Source organism: Ciona robusta, chromosome 11 (assembly GCF_009617815.1).
Source record: "Ciona robusta chromosome 11, ASM961781v2".
Lineage (NCBI taxonomy): Eukaryota > Metazoa > Chordata > Ascidiacea > Phlebobranchia > Cionidae > Ciona > Ciona robusta.
In genome coordinates this window covers 105,843-125,407 of record NC_143245.1, presented here as the reverse complement: position 1 = coordinate 125,407, position 19,565 = coordinate 105,843, and the positions used below count along the sequence as shown (strand labels likewise).

Here is a 19,565-nt window from a genome sequence, read left to right as displayed (position 1 = left end):
TACTTACAAAGATTTTTATGTTTGCGACTTTTAATTTATCCAACCGCTAGATGGAAGTAAAGATGAGGGCAGGTTGAGGCATGCCCCCCCCCCCCCTATGTCGAAATATTTAATTATGTTTATTACGCGTTTAATATAAAACTTAAGATCATTATGTTGTTGTCTGATGTAAAGAAGTGAATTATTCGTTCGAATTCAAAACTTAATTATTCGAACTTTAGACGACGATGAAGGAAATATTTAGTCCCAGTATATTTTCGGTTGAGGGTTTGGTATAAGTTCATTTAAATATTTTAATATTTTTCCAGTGTATAAGGTGTTGTGTTATAACTGTATACTAATATAAAATGGTAAGTTTCTTGTAATTTTTATAATAAACATTTTAATTGTTTTATAACTTTTATAAATATTTTATATCAATTTATAACATGACATTGAATTGTGATGTCACAACAAATGATTTTCAGACTTCAAAAGTTCAATATTTTCGAACGACCCCTAAGTTACTGGCCGTGCTACAAATGGGGGGGGCCAGTGGTCAAATCTTCACAGCTGATCAGGTGAGTGGTAACACGCGATTTATGTTCAAGTAAACAATCCAATACATCGTACAAATGGCAATCTTCAACATGAACGTACAAGACAACAATATATTCAACTCTGAATAATCATCACTTAACACATTGTACATCGTGTGCAATCATGCTTGAAACCTATTCTGTGATGTCATAATAGTAGTTTGTGACGGTAATTCTTAAACTGGTGGCCACCTGAAATTTTGGATTCAAAGTGTTCCTTAGGTCTCACTGATACCCACTGTATAATTTTTTTTTTTTTTAAATTCGGGCGTTTGTGTCGAAAATTAACTTTAAAAGTGCGCGAAAACGTGCTGCGTCACCGTATTTTCCACACCAGCCGTCATGGATTAAACCAAGGTTGGATTATTACATCATAGAATGTGTATTGTTACGTTTGATTCCTTTGTTAAAACAGTGGGAAAAAACAAGGCTATAACGTCTTGTAACGTATGTAATATACCACTATTGTGACGTAACAGACTGCGATTGTGACGTAATAAATCGTTAACCTTACGCAAATCAGGAAAGCAATGCTGGGACAGACTCCCAATGCATCAAGTCATAAATACAAGATGTGTTTGATGGTAAATTGTTGTTGTATATAACTTGTATATATTTTATGTTGGTCCAAATATATTGCAGCACTTGTGGTGTCTGTTTAATGGTGGTTCCAACATAATGGTTAATATCAGTTGATTTTTATCTCACCATTGCAAGCACCCGGTTGGGGCGGTCACTCCAACCAAAAGCGGAATAGGATATTTTTCTTTTGTTGGAAAACGTATTAATTATCAAACAACTCCAGCATATTATCAGCCAAGTATAATATTTGTAACTTGATGTATTAGGAGTCTGTCCCGGCATTGCTTTCAAACGCATAACTTGAATAAAATAGATGCTATGCAAAAGAAAGTGTTTATGATGTCATAATGACATTTTTTATGTCACTACAGCTAGCCACCCCCACGAGTGAAACAACACAATTTATCCTTGAGTCTGTTGTTTAAGTAATTAATACTGGTTTATGACATCATAGATTGTATTATTCCTGGGCAAATACATCGAAACTAAGAAACTTTTCAATCCTTCGAACAAACGTTTGATTCGTTGCAAGAACGACCTTCTTGGGGAAGTTTTCAAAACCAGCCATTTCACCGTCACTGACTTTAAGTAAGTACAAACATTTAAATATGGTGAACTTTGTTAAACATAATTCCTAACGCAGGGATTTATGGAAATTGTTGTTTCCGAGTTTGCTGCCCGCCACACAGCGTGAAGTAACAACCGAAGTTCAGGTTGGTTGTGATGTCATATATAGTTACGATGTCATAGTTAGTTGTACCACATAATTAATCAACATCGACCAACAGCCACAACAAGCGCAAGCTGAACAACCAACGTCGAGTAAAGCGAGTGATGCTGCCCTCCCGTGGTGGTATTTCATCTCGCCTCGGGGGGAAAACGTAACGTCTGATCATGATTCGAACACGGAGGAAGAAGTTGGGAGTTACCATGTAAGTTGGGGGAGTTACCATGTAAGTTGGGGGGGTTACCATGTAAGTTGGGGGAGTTACCATGTAAGTTGGGGGAGTTACCATGTAAGTTGGGGGAGTTACCATGTAAGTTGGGGGAGTTACCATGTAAGTTGGGGGAGTTGCCATGTAAGTTGGGGGAGTTGCCATGTAAGTTGGGGGGTTACCATGTAAGTTGGGGGGGTTATCATGTAAGTTGGGGGAGTTACCATGTAAGTTGGGGGAGTTACCATGTAAGTTGGGGGTTACCATGTAAGTTGGGGGAGTTATTGGAACATAACACATATATACATGGTACATACAGTTCTATGGTCAGCCATGTATGTTACACTCGCTATGGGTGGGCAATAACAATGTTTGATTGACAGGAACGAGCCACAGTGGAGGCGTACGACAGCGAGTACGAGAGCGAAGATGAACTTGTTGAATACGAGCCTGTAGATACAGACAGTGAGATCTCGGATGACGACACGGAGCCTATAACATCTGATGAAGAAGATACGACCGCTGTAAGTCACGTTCCCTATCTAGATATCCATGGAAGTAGTTAGAAGCTTACATATGTCCATTCTTGGTGTATATTCCTATTAAACTTAGGTTATCTAGCCTTGCAACACATTGTACACGTAACCCATGTGTGTATACCGACTTGGTGTATTTGTCCTACTATACTTGTTGTTCAAGATATATTTAAAGACGTCTGGTTTAACTGATCTGACCGTCCATTTACTTCTACATATTGTGCTACCAACACTCATTTTGAAAGTTGTAAAATATATTTTAGTTGCACCGGTTGAAAGAATTTCAATCCGATGATGAAGGGGAAGATGAGACGACGGACGTTAGTATCGACTCGGACATAACACTAGAGGTCAGTATAGATAACATTGGAATATTTGATGTTTATGTTTGTAACGCAGGAGTTATGGTCGTGTCCGGAGTGTAAAACGAGGAATTCCCCAAAAGTTGGATTTTGTCAAGGTTGTTGGAAGTTAAGGGGGGGCTGGGTGGAAGGGGGAATGACATCACAGGATATGACATCATCAATGGAACAAAGTTCAAGTTATGATGTCACAGACGGACGAGTGACGGAAAACCATCGTTCCAGTTCACCGATTGTTACAACAATGCCCTCTTTTATGACATCACAATCATTGAAACATAAACTTGATGACGTTGAACCCATGGAAGCGAAGAAACCTCATCTTGACCCCGCTGACCCAACCCTTCGATCCGAAACATCATCAGCATCAACTTCATCGATGAACGAAACCTCCTCCTTCCCCGGGCTCTGCAACATCTGTAGGAACAACCCCAATGATGCAACGATGGTACACGGGAATAACGGTCACCAGTTTTGTTGTTTTAGATGCGCTAAGCGATTGAAACGAAAAGGGAAAAGTTGCCCCGTGTGTCGTCAGCCAATTATGCTTGTGCTACGAAACTATATCGTGCAATTCTGATATTTGTTCGCAAGGTTTAAAATATTATTTTCTTATTTGTGGGCTCTTCAAGGATGCTGAATGACAAACGTGGAAAATGTTTTTTTATTCGCAAGAAATTATTCTTAATTCTCAACCTGGTATTACATAACAATCAAGCGTACAAGTACGATATATTTAGGTCCGGTTGGATTGTGTTTATCATCTGCATTACTTCGGGAGCGAACATGTTTAATTGAACGAAACAAACTTTTGGCAAATCCAACCGTTGGGGTAACTGTATATAGTGGGGAATACCCCAAAGTGGATTAATTTTAAAATAACTAGTCCTACTTGCGGGACCAGGTTTCCGAGACTGTAACTCCCACTCTGGTGGTTTTGCATGATTTCTATGTTGCCCTCCTTTCTTCACTTTCCCCATGTTCTTCATTCGTTGCAAAATATCTCGTTGTTTCTTTGACATAGAAACCCCCCTGTTTGCCGAATGTTTGACATCGAGTTTGGGTCGTTTCACCTCGACCACAGAAACCTGTTTCTCGGGTTTACGTTTCAAAACAAGCGTTGAAACTTTTTTAGTCTCGTTGTCGGAAGAAGAGTCGCTTAGTTTCGTTACTTCATGGTTCACCTTAACCATGGTTGGCTGTTTCAACGGAATCTCTTCTTCAATTTGAATTTTTAGTTTGTCACCAACTGCTTGTTTAGGTTTGGTTGGCACAGGGGTTGGTGGTTCAAGGCTCGATGATGCCGCACAACTTTGTTCAACGTTCGAAACTTTATTTTCCACCAAATGCTTACTTTGCGATCGCTTCTTTCTTAGTTTTTTAACTTTCTTTTTCTCGGTTTCCTCCATCTTTGTTTCATGAGGTACAGCACCACCTAGTGTTAGAACCTCGAGCAGTGAGGCGTAACAGTAACGACAACTGTAACCTTTGATGTCGCGGTTGGTTTGGCTACATTTGGGACACTTGACGTCTCGCATGCGTCGTGTTGCGCACTTAGAACATTTAAACGATGATGTCATTAAGTCCCCACACTGGGGGCAGTAGTGAGTCTCGCTTGGTGAGGACAGGTTTGGGGGGTTTCCCTCGGAACTATCGTTATTTCTCTGTTGGGGAGAATCCCCAAGTAAACCAGTAGTTAGTGCTGGGGGCTGTTCGTTGTTTGTTAATGGTGATGTCATATTGTGTGGTTGTGATGTCACTTGTTTAGATTTAGCGATGTCATCAAACACTTGTTGGACGATGTTAAGATATTCGCTGCAAAACATGAGGTTTAATTTCAAGATGTTTCGATTAATATTCAAGACTTACTTTCGTAGTTGCGTGTCCGCGATGAAAAACCTAGTTTCCATAATCATGGTTCGACTCCCATCAACCTCATATCCACAGTCAAGCAAACAATGGACGACGTTTGACACAAATGTTCTGAAACATTTTAACAAACGATCGACATCTGCTTTCTCTTGCACGCAAAGTTCTTTCATCCACTGCGTATAAAGAATAAACATCACGACAATCATATATCACGACAATCGTATATCACGACAATCGTATATCACGACAATCATATATCACGACAATCATATATCACGACAATCATATATCACGAAAATCATATATCACGACAATCATACATAACGACAATCGTACATCACGACAATCATATATCACGACAATCGTACGTCACGACAATCGTACATCACGACAATCATATATCACGACAATCGTATATCACGACAATCATATATCACGTTGTACTCACCGATGTGAATTGTTGCAGAGTGTGCTGCACAAGTGTGTTCAACGACCGCTTCATGACGTTCGCATGCAACGTCCGCCATAATTTCATCCAACCATCCGGCATCTGCGTGTTTAATATATATAGTTGCTACCATGTGTGTTTGACTTGTAAGAAATCTTTTTGCAATTGTTTGTTTGTGCTTAAAATACCAACGTTTTATGCGGCAACGAACTATCAGTGTATGACTTACCCAAGGACTATATTTAACCCCCCCCCCTTCCTTTAACCCCCCCCCCAACTTACGTTAGCCGAACACCGAATGCAAATCAACCAACTCAAAGTTTCGTGCGAACAAAGTTTCGTGGACAGGAAAACCAAATTCTCTTTTTCAAGTTGGGATAAGTTGTCGCTTTCCAATATTTCAATGATCTGTGATGTCATAATAGTAACACTCATTCATTTTATAAAAAAAAAAACAAATATTGACCCAGGCACCCCCCACTCACCTCCTGCACGATATTTATCTTTGCTTCACTTGAACAATCATGCCGTTCGATCAAATACGTAAAGATGATTTTCACGATCAGGTTGTTTCGTTCTTTGGCTGCGTTTCGGAAAAAGAGAACAGTTTCCTTCCCCGACAATCCATTTCTGTGATGTCATAATGATTATATGATGTCATACCAGCTATGATGTCATAATGCCCACCTCAGGAAAACCTCCCTATACGACATCAATATATCGGTGCTTCTATTCGACCACCGGGTGTCTCCCTCTCCGAACAATTGTTTGAACTCTTCCATGACCTCTAGTGAGTGTTTCATGCAACAGACCTTCCCTATGACATCACAGTACTCATGCATTGTTTCATTAACGTAAATTTTTTTCTCCATAATCTTCTGAAACACGACCTCATACAACCACCGGGGTGAGCTAGAAGGCTTGTCCGTCGTTAATAATCTAAAACATAACATCATGTTATGACATCACAAAAAATGATGATATCACAATTACCTCGTAGCAAACTTTGCGCAACTTCTCACCACATGGTGGAGCAATGGAGGTGAACAATTCCACCAATCACGTTTAATCGTCGTTTCCATGAACATTATGACATCATCAATGGAAAATCCCGTAATTAATCTACGGTAACATAAAAATAATATATATATTGGTTTACAATAGAAATATAATACTCACGCATCGAAAGATTCTTCGTTGATTTGAGAAATGTTGAAAATATTTTGCTTGCTTCGATCGATGAGCCAAGATATCACCCCCTGGTGGCCGGACGTTAATAACGTGGGTTGCGTGAAAAGGTAAAACAGCCCCCATTCATTGTTCTGTGGGGCAACATGGGTTGAATGTAATGTGGGGCGACATGGGTTGATTGTAATAACCGAACAAAGGGAACCAAACAATTAAAATACAGGGGTGGCAGGAATAGTTGACAGATTTTATTTAAAACTTCCTTACCTTATACGCAGCAATGAAGTGATTCATATCGTCAGCATCACACGCACATTGTTTCATAAACTTAAGAATGAGCAACGAACATGTGAACAATGCAGCTTGCGGCTCAATGCTTGAACACTTCAACAGATACCTTGAGCACGAGTTGGACGTAGCGACCTGCCCCCCCAATCTTACCAACTCGGAACTTGTTTTAACCCACAACGTGACTTTACTTGTGTTGCAATCCAGTGGCATCCTGTTCACCCATTTTGCCAACCATAAGTAGCAACTAATATTGGTTTGTGCGTTGTGGTTGACTTCCATAAACACGAGGAATATGAGCAACAAGACGGTTTCATCGCAATCAACCAATTTATACGAACCAACATTCACTGGAAAGATAAAAATAATTCATTTATTTGTAACAAGTTACAATCCTGTTACATCAACACTCACGTTTGCTGTTGAAAGTCGACATAAGTTGCGTGTCCGATTCTAACTTCTCGCCTGATAATAAACTAAATATTTCAAGAACAAAATTATTTTCCAAACTTTTAAAAAAGTTTAAGTTTTCCACCAGGCGAATGCAAGCGTCTTTAAACTTCCCTTGTTTGGCCAAGTAAAATAAAATCCACTTTTCTATGGCAACACTGTAGAAACAATATGGTCAACACTGAACCCCACCACATCCACAACTCACGTTATGCTTGTCCCATCTCTCGTATAAACGTTGTATGTTTTAACAACTTTGCAAGTCTTCAAATACCTTACGATGGCATTGTACCTGATACACATACACATTACTACACGAACATACAAACACAACCTGTCAATCAAACCTTCGCTCACGATCAAGTTTCAACACTCTCATCTCCACTATGTATCCCGTCTCTTTCAAACTTTCTGATCCTTTCAGTCTCCCCGAGACATTCTGCCCGCTCAATACAGCGCGCAGCAAAATGTCGTCCCAATGCCGTAACTTTAAAAATCTATAAACATTATAAATGTGACGTCATAATGTAAGTGCATTGTTATCAAACAACCATATTATGACATCACAAACCTCTCAATGATGTCATTTAGCTTGAGTGGTTGTATAGAAGCACCGACGCATTTAAGAAACTTGACTTTGAATTGGTTGTTAACTTCATGTAGCGTAAACAACTTTATAAGTTGTGGTTCAATCAACTCGTTCATGATTGTTGGGGTGTTGCATTGACACGAGGTGTTGGGGTTAGATGGGGTGCCTCTGTGGGGGGGTTAGGGGGATTAGGGGGATTCACGGAAAATTTAGGAATAATTATTGAACACTAGCCCATGTAAGGATACATTTATGTTATTTCTATTGTTCTAACGCATGGCAAGATCTCACTTTTCGCATAATTGACTTACTTAATGTGATTGAAATCGGCGGGCCGATGTGAGCACAGCTCAGACAACAATGCTTCGTATAAAACAAGGGCCGAGTACGGTTGGTTGGAAAAATCTTTTTTTATCTCTTCAATAATTGCCTTGATCTCGCTTCTTACAGGATCGTAACTGGATGAAATGATCATCAAAATATTGTTGAAGAAAGCTACAGTCATCATAACAAAGCTTTTCATCCAGAAACCACCAATTAAAGTAAACTCACTTAAATTTCTTGCGAACATCATGGACAGCTTTGCATTGAGCGCAATCTACTTTACGTTTGGTTTCTCGATGACAACTACAATTGCACGGGACTTCATAAAATTCGCACGATGTTCCGGCCCTGTACGTGATGTACGCTTCACGAACACGAATCATTTGTTTCATGGCAATGTCAGCTGAATATCACGTGAATGAAACCTCATGAACCATGATTCACAAACTACAAACCTGCTGCTTTAATATCTGGGTTGACTTCTTCATGTGACAGCATGTTCATGAGCGGTGTATGCTTCATGTTTCGACGCGCCTTCCAACAACTGGCCTTGGCGTGCGCGTTACAATGAGGTGCAACCCCCGCACTCCACACCTCACACTGCAACACAACCATCATATAAACAACAACAACAACAACAACAACATGTTGTTATCTTACCTTTGAAGCAACTTTGTCACAAATGTAACAAAAACATTTCCGACAAAACCTCACGTTTGATTGGTCAACGGGTGTGTCTACTTTATCTACACGTCTGTGAAGTCATAATATAATAAGTATTGACAACATAGACACAACATATTACAACTTACGTGAACTTATAAATGGGACAATCCGACCTCATATGCGACATAATCTCAGCTTGTGTTGTTCCAACTATTTCGATATCGTCATCAATTATGATCCTGGTCTTATCCTCCACCACTACACAACACGAGAAAGTAAATATATTTATATTAAATTAAAAACAAACAAACATTCACCCGGCATTCGAACATCGTTGTCCGAATCTTCGTCTAATGTTATTGAGCTCGCATCTGTGGGTACATAGATATCTTATAAATATCATAGATATCTTATATATATATTCATAGATATCTTATATATATCATAGATATCTTATATATTTATTTATTTAATTTTAAAACTGAAAACATAAAAAAGTCAAGCAACAAAAACATAATTTAAAACCCACCAGATTGTTGCGAAGTTGATCTTGTCCGATGCGTCGTGGTTGGTTGTACGTTGCTAGCCTGTGTGTGTCGGGGTTATTCTACTTTCAATATTCAATTTATACCAATGTACCTGCTTCATGTTGATTGGTTGGTCATTTATTTGATTTGCTGGTTTCTGACGAATTGTTTCGGGAGTTTCAACCCTGGCTCTCATAGTGGGGGGGAGGTGTGGAGGGGGTGTGGCCATCGTGTTCGAGGGGGGGTGGACCTGTGATGCCAATAAGTGGTTCAAGGGGTGCATGTGTTGGTTGGGGGGACTGGATACCGGGGGTGTGTGGATTACAGTGGGGGGGTGCTGGGTGTTGGTTGGTCGTCTTACTGTGTGTGGTGGGGAGGGTAAGTTAGGGTGAGGGGATAACGGGTGGTGTACGCTTGTTGGCTGAGGTAGGTGGGGGGGTTTGTTGGATGTACTTTGACGCATATGGTTTGGTTGACGCATTCCACCGATGGATGTGTTTAGTAACTGTCGCTGTTGTGACGAACTCATGCTTAAATTATTCTGCATCGTAAGATTATTTGCCAAACTTTGCCAGTGTTGTTCATTGGGTACATGGTGGCTGGGTGTGTTTGGTAGAGAATGCATGCCCGGATATTGAGCCAACATTGCATTTGATGTCATGAACTTATGGGTTGTGTTCGGTAATTGATGGTAAGTCCTCGCTTGTCCGTTGCTTGCTACATGTTGATACATGGGTGCTTGAAGCTGCTGTTGTTGCTGTTGTTGTTGTTGTTGTGGCCGTGGGACATTGTAGTGCTGGGCGTTTTGTTGAAATCTTTGTTGATAATAATTTGGGTACATTGTTCAACACGCATTCTTCATTCACAAACATGAATTATAAAAATTAGCGGTTTGATCTAAACATACTTTGTCAGTTTTATATAAAGAGATTGAGTTATACACAATGGTGATACATACATGTTTTATATTTACAAATATCTTCACCAATTCTATAAATTAAAATATTTCCGCAACAAACTCTCTGTTAGATTAAACAGTCTTATTATATTTCATCAACTTCTGCCTTTTTTCTTACAAAATATTTAACAAAATATATTTCTCTACATTTTCTACCCAGCTTATTTACTTTCCTAGAAAAGTCGATTCGACATCGAGTTGTTTCGGCATCGAAGCAACAACCGGGCGCGTGGCTGAGGGGTTGGGGCGGGTCGTCGAAACCCGAGTATCGCAAGTTCGAGCCTCGATGTTGCTACAATGTCCGACAGGTGCTCACACCAAAAGCACCCGTGTTTAATCACCAAAGATGCGGCGTGAAAGTAAATAAGCTGCGATTCTGTTGACAATCAAGTAATTCTATTTTAGTCATCTTCAACATTTGAGCTTTCAAAATGTTTTAGTGGCGGTAGTTTAAGATATTAAACTTATTCTAATCTTGGTTCGTACATTTGCATAACAAAGATATTAAACATAATTATTTTAAATATGATTTTATCCAAACCAAAACTAGTTTATTCAATCTTAATAAAATATGCAAATAATCACAAACTTCGAAATAATTAATGTACCAGCTAAGATTAGAATAAATTTTGGTAAAAACTAAAAAGCATTAACGGGAGGGGACGACCCAGGTCCCATCTTATTTAATCAAACCTAAACAATCAACACAAACAAGGCTGTTTGTTCGTGTTCGGGAATAACGATTATGACGTAACAAAGGAACAACGATTGTTATGGTTTACAATTTATTATGATGTAATTATTACTTTTGTGACGTAACTGTCATATGAAAATAACTGCCTATATAAATGGTTTCAAATTATAAAATTGAAGTTTCAGATTTGAATGAAAGATGCCATTCACTTATAATTACTTCGGAGCTGTTGAAATCTTAGAGAATGCGGTTAAATGGATAGCGTCGGGGGCTATGGTGGTTGGGGGGGTTGTACCTTACATACCACAATACAGGGCGATCAAAAAATCTGAGAATTCTGACGGATTTTCAACTTACGTTTGTCTTGTTCTTTTAATTGCAAACCTGTTGAGAATATTTTTTTGGTAAGTTAAATATTTTATGAATATTTATTTTGATTTCCAAGTTATGAATGGACGCATAGACTTACATTTGCAATGTTTTGCAATCATGCAAATCCAACTTTCAAATCTGGCAAAACTTTACTTTTTAATGAATAGTTTGAGTAAAACTTTCAACGCCATTGTACGTATATATACCTTCCAGTAACAATGATCTTTGGTGCCAACACACATAATATATACGTTTTAACGTTTTTGTCATTGTTGCGATTGCTTCGGCGAGTCCGTGTAATGAGAAACGATCGGATCTGATTGCCCGGCGAGTGACGTCACAGTAGCTATGTCGCATGCGTCTTTCAGCAAGCCCCCATGAGTGTGTGGTTATCTTACAAACGAAGACCCGTCCGTCGGAAATAGTAGGTTTCCAGAACGAAATATCGCGGGAATAAACTGCCTAAAACGTTTTTAACACTGCTTTATATTTATATACAATGTTTTCCTCAGCCAAGCAGCATGTTTATTACGAAATAGTAGGGATTCACACATGGATTCATTGCATCATAATAGCGATTGTTTGACCTGGCAATCGATTACGACATAAATACTAGTTGAATGCATTTGTGTCGTGAATGACGCATCGGTATTGACATATTTTAACGAACGTAAACGAAGTTTGTTCGCAGCAATAATGGCGTCTTCGTTTGGTCGAACGTAATTCCTTACGCATTATTAGTCTGGAGAAAATCAAAGAGTTGCCTGCAACCCCGTAACTTTACGCCAGTGGTTCCCTTTGAATCAGTGGTAAACCACACGTACGTACGTTTGTTTTAGGCTGTTTGAGACTAAATGTAAACATCTGCTTTGAGAATACGATATTTTTGACCAATCAGATTGTGACCTTATGATCAGCTGTTTCTGACAATTTCAAGCATATTTTACGCAATATTACCATTTTACAATTTTTTCATTACTGCTGCTGCTAAAATGATTACGAACAATAGTTCAAACTTCAATGTTTTATAATCTGATCATTACAATTATGATGTTGTAAAGTTTGGTTTTGTCACCTTGGCTAAAACCTTGGCAATGGATAAATTTTGAGGAATTTGCCATGGGGTGGCGTAGGTCATTAATAGGGATGTGCTGAAGTTGTAAAAGCTCGGGTTCGCCGAGCGCCGAGCTTCAACGAAAAGCTGGGCACGAGCCCGAGCACCTATGACATAATTAAGGAGAAAGGCGTACGAGAATGCGTTCCTATTCAGCCGAAAAGCCTCGCTAATCAAAATAATACAAGGCACGTGGTTTGCGGTTAAAAAGACGTCTAGTTTCGTAATTTCCAGTGATGCAAATTGTAAAAAATATTTAGTTAAAAATTATTTATAACTGATGCAGGCAGCGTGGCAACCAGCGCATTCAAAAAACGTATGTCATGCAGGTATTTACGATATTTGTCTTGCACACTAATATATCTATTCTACTTTATGCGGTTAATTAAGACTAATATTACATTGTTTATACTAAATTAGAAACGTCTTTTTAATAAAATAATAATATATGTGAGTTTGCGGAAATGGGGCCTGTCATGATAACAAAACAGCCCCCCTGGTCGCAGCAGTTTATATTATTCCATTATAAAGATACGGAAACATTGGGCGCTCGTGTAATTCGACACCGGCAAATTCGCTGACAATGCAATTCGTTACTTGCGAAAAAGAAAATTCACACTGAACGAAAAATAATTAAAGAGAAAGCTACGCTGACTAGTCTCGTTATCTTTTAGTAGCTTTACTTTTTTCATTTTTAATATTTTTCGGTCTCGCATGCAACATTATAGCAATAGCATATGAGGCTTGGCGCTCGGCCCAGATTGCAGCCGAGCGCCGAGCATCAAAAAAGGAGACGCTCGGGCACAAGCTTTTGAGTTCGGGCTCGGCTCGGCGCATCCCTAGTCATTAATATGAACGCCCAAACATGTTTTTTTTTTTTTAAATTAACTTCGTATATTATTTTATTGCAACTTCAGGTTTTTTTATTCGCATTATTTTGGCAAAAAAGTATAAAAATAAAATTTTTAATTGAGCGTTTGAGGTTTGACTATCTAGAAATATTGCATACACACAGGATTACTTTTCGAATCTGAATCTTTAAAAATATTTAAAACTAAATATAAAATATTGGGTTCCTCCTCCATTAGTTTGTATTTGGGCGGAAATAAACACGACACTTGAACATTTTTTATCGAAATTCTGCGCAATATTTCTGACTGAAAATAATAATGACCCCGAAACTTCGTTACAATGAATCAAACAAAGAAAATTTGGTAACTGCACAGGCTAAAATCCAACAAGGCATGTCGTATAGCAACAGTGGTAAAAAGGTGACAGAGAGGGGTTATCTGCTGGGTGGTTTAGAAATAATGCAAACAATGTGCTACAACTTGGTTGCGCAACGCATTTGTGAAAATAAACCGTTTTTGTTTAAAAACCGTCCGAAGTAAGGAGTTGGTGGCAGTAATGTTTCAAGCCCGCACAAAAGGGAAACATTGACGTCCCATCGTTTCTTGGTTTTACGTTGCTTACTGTTGTACAATTCTTCAATTGTAATTCATGGATTATTGAAAATTTAACAAACTTACAAGTCACCCAGTGTTTAATTATTTAAATTAATGCGACGCCGAAAGTGTTAATATGTCATTTATTGTGTAATTCATGATTGGAAAGTTGAACGAACAATCAATGCCTTGGTTTAGGTTTGGCCGGAGATTTGAATTACCGTTGTTGTTACAAAGCATTATCATGATCCTTACAATGCTTGCGATGCTCGATCTTTGCGTTAATGTTCAAATGATGCACGACCTCAGCTCAAGAAGAAGGGCTTTTATTGGTAGGGAAAATATGAATAGCTTGAATATTTTGTTAATTTAATTGGTTATGATTGGTAAGAACTCTAAACTAGTAAAATGTTATCCAACTTGATTCACGTGGATGTTTATTCATATATCTGTGAAACCTCTTGGTGTGTCGATTAGGGATGCACATTACAGAATTTCGAATCCATTTGTATTCGAATCTAATTACGGGATTCGGTATTCTGTTTAATGACGTCATCACACGTCATCTCTTGAACTATAATAACATTTTTTAAAAATTAATAATTTTGAAAAAAAAAATTGTGTTTATGGGGTTTTTGAGAGAAAACGTTCGGCAGGATCTTTTTAAGGCTTGGCTGTTTTGGCTTCGTACGTTTTTTCTTATAAATACAAAAAGATTCGAAATAAAGTATTTTGGGATATCCTAGGATACCGAATCATTGTGTAATGTGCATCCCTAGTGTTGATGTTGATTAACTTTGTGTTTGGGAAAAGTTTTGTAGAAAATACTAAATAGATGATGAGTTGGATGAGGTGGGCGAGCGGTTGGTGTGGAAATGTAAACACATTAAGGATAATTCATGATTTTGTTTATTAGGAGATTTATAAAAATTACTGTTTCATGTTTGATTACACACACAAACTTTGTTGAATTATAAATGTGCTCCGTGTTGATTAATTCAATTAAATCCAGATTTTGATCACCGTTACTTTTGGAAATGGACGCGGTTTTCCGATTACGTTCAAGCTGTGCTGATGTTCACAGCTGTTGGTGGTTACACAACATATTTGTTCAATAGTTCCGTCGTGTTCGTCGAAACTATAGGATTCCTCGCAGTTTTTACAGAAGCCATGCTGGGCGTGCCACAATTTTACAGAAATCATCAAAATAAATCGACTGTGGGCATGAGGTAAATGAACATATATATTTTTCTTGTTTATAAACGCTGGCGTTCGTTAATGCATTTAAATTATATTTATGAATAAGTTTGGGTGTGTATACTTGGCGGGCAAATCCAGAGATTCCAATCGTGTCGTTTGCTGAATAATCAACTGGTGTTTTGTTATAATATTTGTTGCACAAGATCATTCATTTCTGACCATAGTTTGCAGATGGTGTTAATGTGGACAAGCGGAGATATTTTTAAAAGCACATATTTCATCATGAACTCGGCTCCTGTGCAGTTTTGGATTTGTGGTATTTTGCAAGTTTGCCTCGACGTTGCGATTCTTGTTCAAGTTTGGTATTATTCAAAGTTTCCACAAACCACCAGGAAAGCTGCGTTGTAACACCGGCTGGATTATTTTAGGTTGATTTTTATTTGTTTTTGTGTAAATATATTTTGCAACACTAGGTGAATGCACTTTTTATTGAATTATATTTGAAATATTCTCATATTGTTCATTATTTAATGTGTTGATGAATAAATTAAATGAATTGAAATTCTAAATAAAACATTTTTATTAAATCAAAATATTTTTAAGCAATAATAATATCTGTTTTGCTGCTTTGCCTCAAATTATTTTATCGATGAAATACTGTTTGTGCCTTTTGTCCCAGATGAAATAAAGATATTATAAATGTGTGCGCATGCTAGCCGCTTGTAACACCTCAAGCAACAGGATTGGGATTTTTAATGGAAGCTCACGATTGCTGCTGCGATTTTTAGCATCCCATTCATGTTTTTATAATAACTAAAGTTGGTGTTATTGAACACCGCAAATGAATTAAGTTTTTCCATCGATGTCTTGATAGTTGCAGCGGCTTCCATGTACAATGGGGAATCATCTTCTAGTTGGGTTTCGTGCAGATTTGAACCACCATCGTTATTCACAAGTTTATGCAATAGTTTGTGTTTCACGTCAATCATTTCCTCATTTTCTTTCAATTTTTCTTTGAAGTTACATTCATCGAACAATAACTTTGATGACCTCACAATGGCCTCTGATATGAAACAAATAGTTCCGTTCATCGTAAAAACAACAACCACATGTAAGTTGGGACGAAGCTCTATTATATTCACAACATATTTTGATTTTGAATTCTGCGGCCATTGTATAAGCTGAGATAGGTTGACGTGTAAGGAGTTTGACCAAGGAGGAATCACCGACTGCGCATTCATGTTGTGAAATAATAAGTTTAAATAATTGTCATCAACATCAAGTTTGATCTTCATGAGGGTAACCATGAGTTGGTCATGCAGTATACCACTCCCATCTTTAACAACCAGCTGCAAAACCCATTCAAACATTTTATACGAAGGGCAACCCGTCAAGTATTTAGTAAGTACGTCGTTGCCTTGTATTATCCCATGCGACCACCGTATTTTCGTTTGTAAATACTTTCTTTTCATATTTTCATTTCTTAGTTTCATTACTTGTTTGTACAGAAACTCGTTTTGTCTTTCCACAGCTTCACGGACATAAGAAGGCAATTCCATTGTTTAACTTGACCTAAAAAAAAACAAATCAAACATTTTAACATGCAGTAGGAACGCCTCTAAAAGAATCAGGAAAGATGGGAATGAGTGAAAACAATATTCCAACTTTCCCCACCCTATTATTATATTCTCAACTAAACCTTTTTCCCAGTTTTAGTTTGTTTTGGTAATATTAGAACTGTTTTCTATGTTTGTGTTCTTTAGCACCAACTAACGGTTTAAAAATTCGCCGCGATCCTAAATTACGCCTCCCCGCTTTTCGTTGATTGCCTCTCGCATAAAACGCCGTCCTTACAACCCGTGGTATTTACACCACGTTACAGTTTAGATGAAGTTAGTTTCTCACCAGCAAGTTTAGTAGCAGCCATGTATTTCTGGGTCAAGACTTTGAGGGAAGGTTTATTAGTAGCATTAATATTGTATTAATAACTTAACTACTATGCTATTACTACCCTTAACTTATTATGATTATTGTTACTACTACTATTATAATATCTTGAAGCGTAATTTGCGACGCCATACGGTTTCTTCGACGCTTGCGTTTCGCGACTTTTTTTCATGGGGCCCCACACGCGCTTTGCATCGACGCGATTCGATTTCTTTTTGCTGCGGTATATACGCGTGAAGAAAGAAGATCAAAGAATAGGTGAGTAAGAATGTATTGTTAATCACATTATGCATTGTTACTTACATTGGTTGTTTTAGATTACGTGTGACGTCACGAAGCAGTGATGACGTAACAGAAGAACCTGCTTCGTAAGTCGATTGTTACGTCATAATAAAAGTTGTTTCATGGTTGTTTATTCTACAGAACATGGGTATGTGACGTCACAGAGGATCCCGCCGCTGTTTCTCTCACTCGCAAGTAAGAAGGTAATTATGACGTAACAATCATTTTCAATAAATCTTAAGAATTCCGATTGTTACAGACGAGACAAGACGAAGAAAGAAAAAAGCGCAAGGTAATTTAAGCTTAAAATAAATTTACCCATCGACGGTAGTTGGGTTGTGTAAGATCGTATTAATTAAAATAACGTTCATTTTACAGACGAAGAACAAAGACGAAGACGCCAATATAAGGATGCCGGTTTGAGGTGTTTGTAGGTTTAAGTGTGTATAGGTTTATTTACAGGTGTACACGCGAAGAAAGAAGATCAAAGAATAGGTGAGTAAGAATGTTAAATAAGTCACAATATACATTGTTACGTATACCGGTTGTTTCAGATGACGTAGAAGATACACGTCACGAAGCAGTGATGACGTAACAGCAGAGCCTTCTAAGTATGTTGATTGTTACGTCACATCCCAGTTGGTTCCTATTCGTTTATATTGCAGAACATGTGTGCGAGACGTCACGGAGGATCCCGAAAGATCTGAAAAGATTCTCTCGCGAATAAGAAGGATGTTATGACGTAACAAGCATACTACGACAAGGTAACTTTAAAGGGCCTAAACACACCCCACGTCACTTTTATTTTTTATGGTAAATTCATAAAGCGACTGTTTTATTGATTCCCAAAATACTTTGCTTATTAAAATTGGTCCAGTATAGGCGGAGATATTCGTCCTCAAACAGTGATCTCTAGCGCTATCCTTTTTTTACTACGAGCTTCGTGATTGTGACGTAGGAACGTACTAGTCACGTGACTGATTTATTCGTAAAAGCGAAACCTGCGTTTTTTTGTGCTTTTTTGCGTTTTTTTTGTTCTCTCGTTTTTCGCTAAAAACACTGCCTCTCGCCTTTCTCAGTGTTTCTGAATGAGAGCGGCCACGCTTCAACAATTTTGTGACGTGTTTGTCACGTGGGTAGTACACTTCTCAATTTTCTTCGCCACGCAACTTTCAAATCATTTTTTTGAATTTCACGGTGTTTGAGCTGGAATTTCTTTGGTTATACAGAACCGATTAAAACAAGTAAGGTGTCGTTGAAATTAGAAAAACACACTCCATCTATTAAAGCGATGTACATTTGGGTGTGTTTAAGCCCTTTAAAGAATGAAAATCCTAGTTTTGGTAAATTGTGTGTCTTGTGTGAAGTAACGAACGTTTGAAGTTCAAGTAGGTCCAGATACCCCCTGTCATGGCTGTTGCCCAACCACACGAAGATCATATTAATTAAATAACGTTTTGTTTTACAGACGATGTCGACAATAAAGAGATGCCGCGCGGTTTAAGGTGATTCAGATTTAGTGTTAATGTATGAATGTGTTTGTGTGTGTGCTGGTGCACTCTTACAGTGTTGCCAGCTACTTTTGCTGGACCTAATGTTGCCAGCGTTCTATGTACTCTTAAAAGTGCATTAGTTTACATGTATTTGAAATAAATGCAAAGGAATTGTTGCAACAATCTTACTGAGTTACCAACTGTAGTGTTTTATCTGTTAGGACTTGAATCTTACAGCGGTTTTGTATTGTTTCGGTTTGCTTTGCGAGAACTCTTGTCTTGGTACACATATACTCGAGTAATATCAACGCGCAGTATAATACACATACCAACTTTTAATCCCCTAATTCCTAAATAAATTTAACTTCAATTATAATATAAAGTCCCCCCATAGTTAACGTTAAAGGGCCTAAACACACCCCACGTCACTTTTATTTTTTATGGTAAATTCATAAAGCGACCGTTTTATTGATTCCAAAAATACTTTGCTTATTAAAATTGGTCCAGTATAGGCGGAGATATTCGTCCTCAAACAGTGATCTCTAGCGCTATCTTTTTTTTACTACGAGCTCCGTGATTGTGACGTAGGAACGTACTAGTCACGTGACTGATTCATTCGTAAAAGCGAAACCTGCGTTTTTTTTGTGCTTTTTTGCGTTTTTTTTTGTTCTCTCGTTTTCGCTGAAAACACTGCCTCTCGTCTTTCTGAATGAGA

General features: G+C 38.1%; 4 protein-coding genes across 5 annotated transcripts; 2 read left to right on the top strand and 2 right to left on the bottom strand.

Moving 5' to 3' along the window:
- The first annotated feature begins 114 nt into the window (after positions 1-114).
- Positions 115-3,688, top strand: LOC149727468 (E3 ubiquitin-protein ligase Mdm2-like). The gene is made up of 8 exons (XM_089887942.1): positions 115-350; positions 468-560; positions 1,615-1,748; positions 1,804-1,873; positions 1,949-2,092; positions 2,479-2,619; positions 2,895-2,981; positions 3,031-3,688. Exons 1-8 carry the CDS (start codon positions 348-350, stop codon positions 3,571-3,573), a joined length of 1,215 nt encoding a protein of 404 aa, XP_089744068.1. The 5' UTR covers positions 115-347; the 3' UTR covers positions 3,574-3,688.
- On the bottom strand, positions 2,868-10,285 carry LOC149727467 (uncharacterized). Of its 2 annotated transcripts, XM_089887916.1 has the most exons (22): positions 9,458-10,285; positions 9,348-9,405; positions 9,136-9,189; positions 8,965-9,076; positions 8,813-8,906; positions 8,608-8,752; positions 8,381-8,555; positions 8,140-8,286; positions 7,811-7,996; positions 7,587-7,736; positions 7,448-7,531; positions 7,204-7,397; positions 6,769-7,139; positions 6,493-6,635; positions 6,307-6,435; positions 6,001-6,252; positions 5,799-5,943; positions 5,596-5,721; positions 5,314-5,415; positions 4,863-5,038; positions 3,886-4,808; positions 2,868-3,410 (listed from the first exon to the last, which is right to left on the bottom strand). In XM_089887916.1, the coding sequence occupies exons 1-22, from the start codon at positions 10,184-10,186 to the stop codon at positions 3,367-3,369; spliced, it is 4,539 nt and encodes a 1,512-aa protein (XP_089744042.1). In that variant the 5' UTR covers positions 10,187-10,285; the 3' UTR covers positions 2,868-3,366. The 2 variants fall into 2 exon arrangements, with proteins under 2 accessions (XP_089744042.1, XP_089744041.1); XM_089887915.1 differs by lacking the exon at positions 2,868-3,410 and having other exon boundaries at positions 3,644-4,808.
- Positions 10,286-10,675: 390 nt separating this feature from the next.
- LOC149727466 (solute carrier family 66 member 2-like) lies at positions 10,676-15,832 on the top strand. The gene is made up of 5 exons (XM_089887957.1): positions 10,676-10,693; positions 11,177-11,401; positions 14,127-14,260; positions 14,941-15,157; positions 15,353-15,832. The coding sequence occupies exons 2-5, from the start codon at positions 11,196-11,198 to the stop codon at positions 15,534-15,536; spliced, it is 741 nt and encodes a 246-aa protein (XP_089744083.1). The 5' UTR covers positions 10,676-10,693; positions 11,177-11,195; the 3' UTR covers positions 15,537-15,832.
- LOC149727465 (uncharacterized) lies at positions 14,940-16,873 on the bottom strand. Its single transcript, XM_089887954.1, has one exon. It carries the CDS (start codon positions 16,685-16,687, stop codon positions 15,881-15,883), a length of 807 nt encoding a protein of 268 aa, XP_089744080.1. The 5' UTR covers positions 16,688-16,873; the 3' UTR covers positions 14,940-15,880.
- Between the last annotated feature and the right edge of the window lie 2,692 nt (positions 16,874-19,565).

Bases quoted from the DNA above. Each gene is read 5' to 3' on its own strand.
- LOC149727468 (XM_089887942.1), top strand. The intron at 561-1,614 runs GTGAGTGGTAAC...ATGACATCATAG, and splicing joins AAATCTTCACAGCTGATCAG to ATTGTATTATTCCTGGGCAA. The intron at 2,620-2,894 runs GTAAGTCACGTT...AATATATTTTAG, and splicing joins ATGAAGAAGATACGACCGCT to TTGCACCGGTTGAAAGAATT.
- LOC149727467 (XM_089887915.1), bottom strand. From the start codon at position 10,186: ATGTACCCAAATTATTATCAACAAAGATTTCAACAAAACGCCCAGCAC. The intron at 9,077-9,135 runs GTGAATGTTTGT...CGTGTTGTGTAG, and splicing joins CAACGATGTTCGAATGCCGG to TGGTGGAGGATAAGACCAGG. The intron at 8,287-8,380 runs GTGAGTTTACTT...CATTTCATCCAG, and splicing joins GATGTTCGCAAGAAATTTAA to TTACGATCCTGTAAGAAGCG.
- LOC149727466 (XM_089887957.1), top strand. From the start codon at position 11,196: ATGCCATTCACTTATAATTACTTCGGAGCTGTTGAAATCTTAGAGAAT. The intron at 11,402-14,126 runs GTAAGTTAAATA...GCCTTGGTTTAG, and splicing joins CTGTTGAGAATATTTTTTTG to GTTTGGCCGGAGATTTGAAT. The intron at 15,158-15,352 runs GTAAATGAACAT...TTCTGACCATAG, and splicing joins AAATCGACTGTGGGCATGAG to TTTGCAGATGGTGTTAATGT.
- LOC149727465 (XM_089887954.1), bottom strand. From the start codon at position 16,687: ATGGAATTGCCTTCTTATGTCCGTGAAGCTGTGGAAAGACAAAACGAG.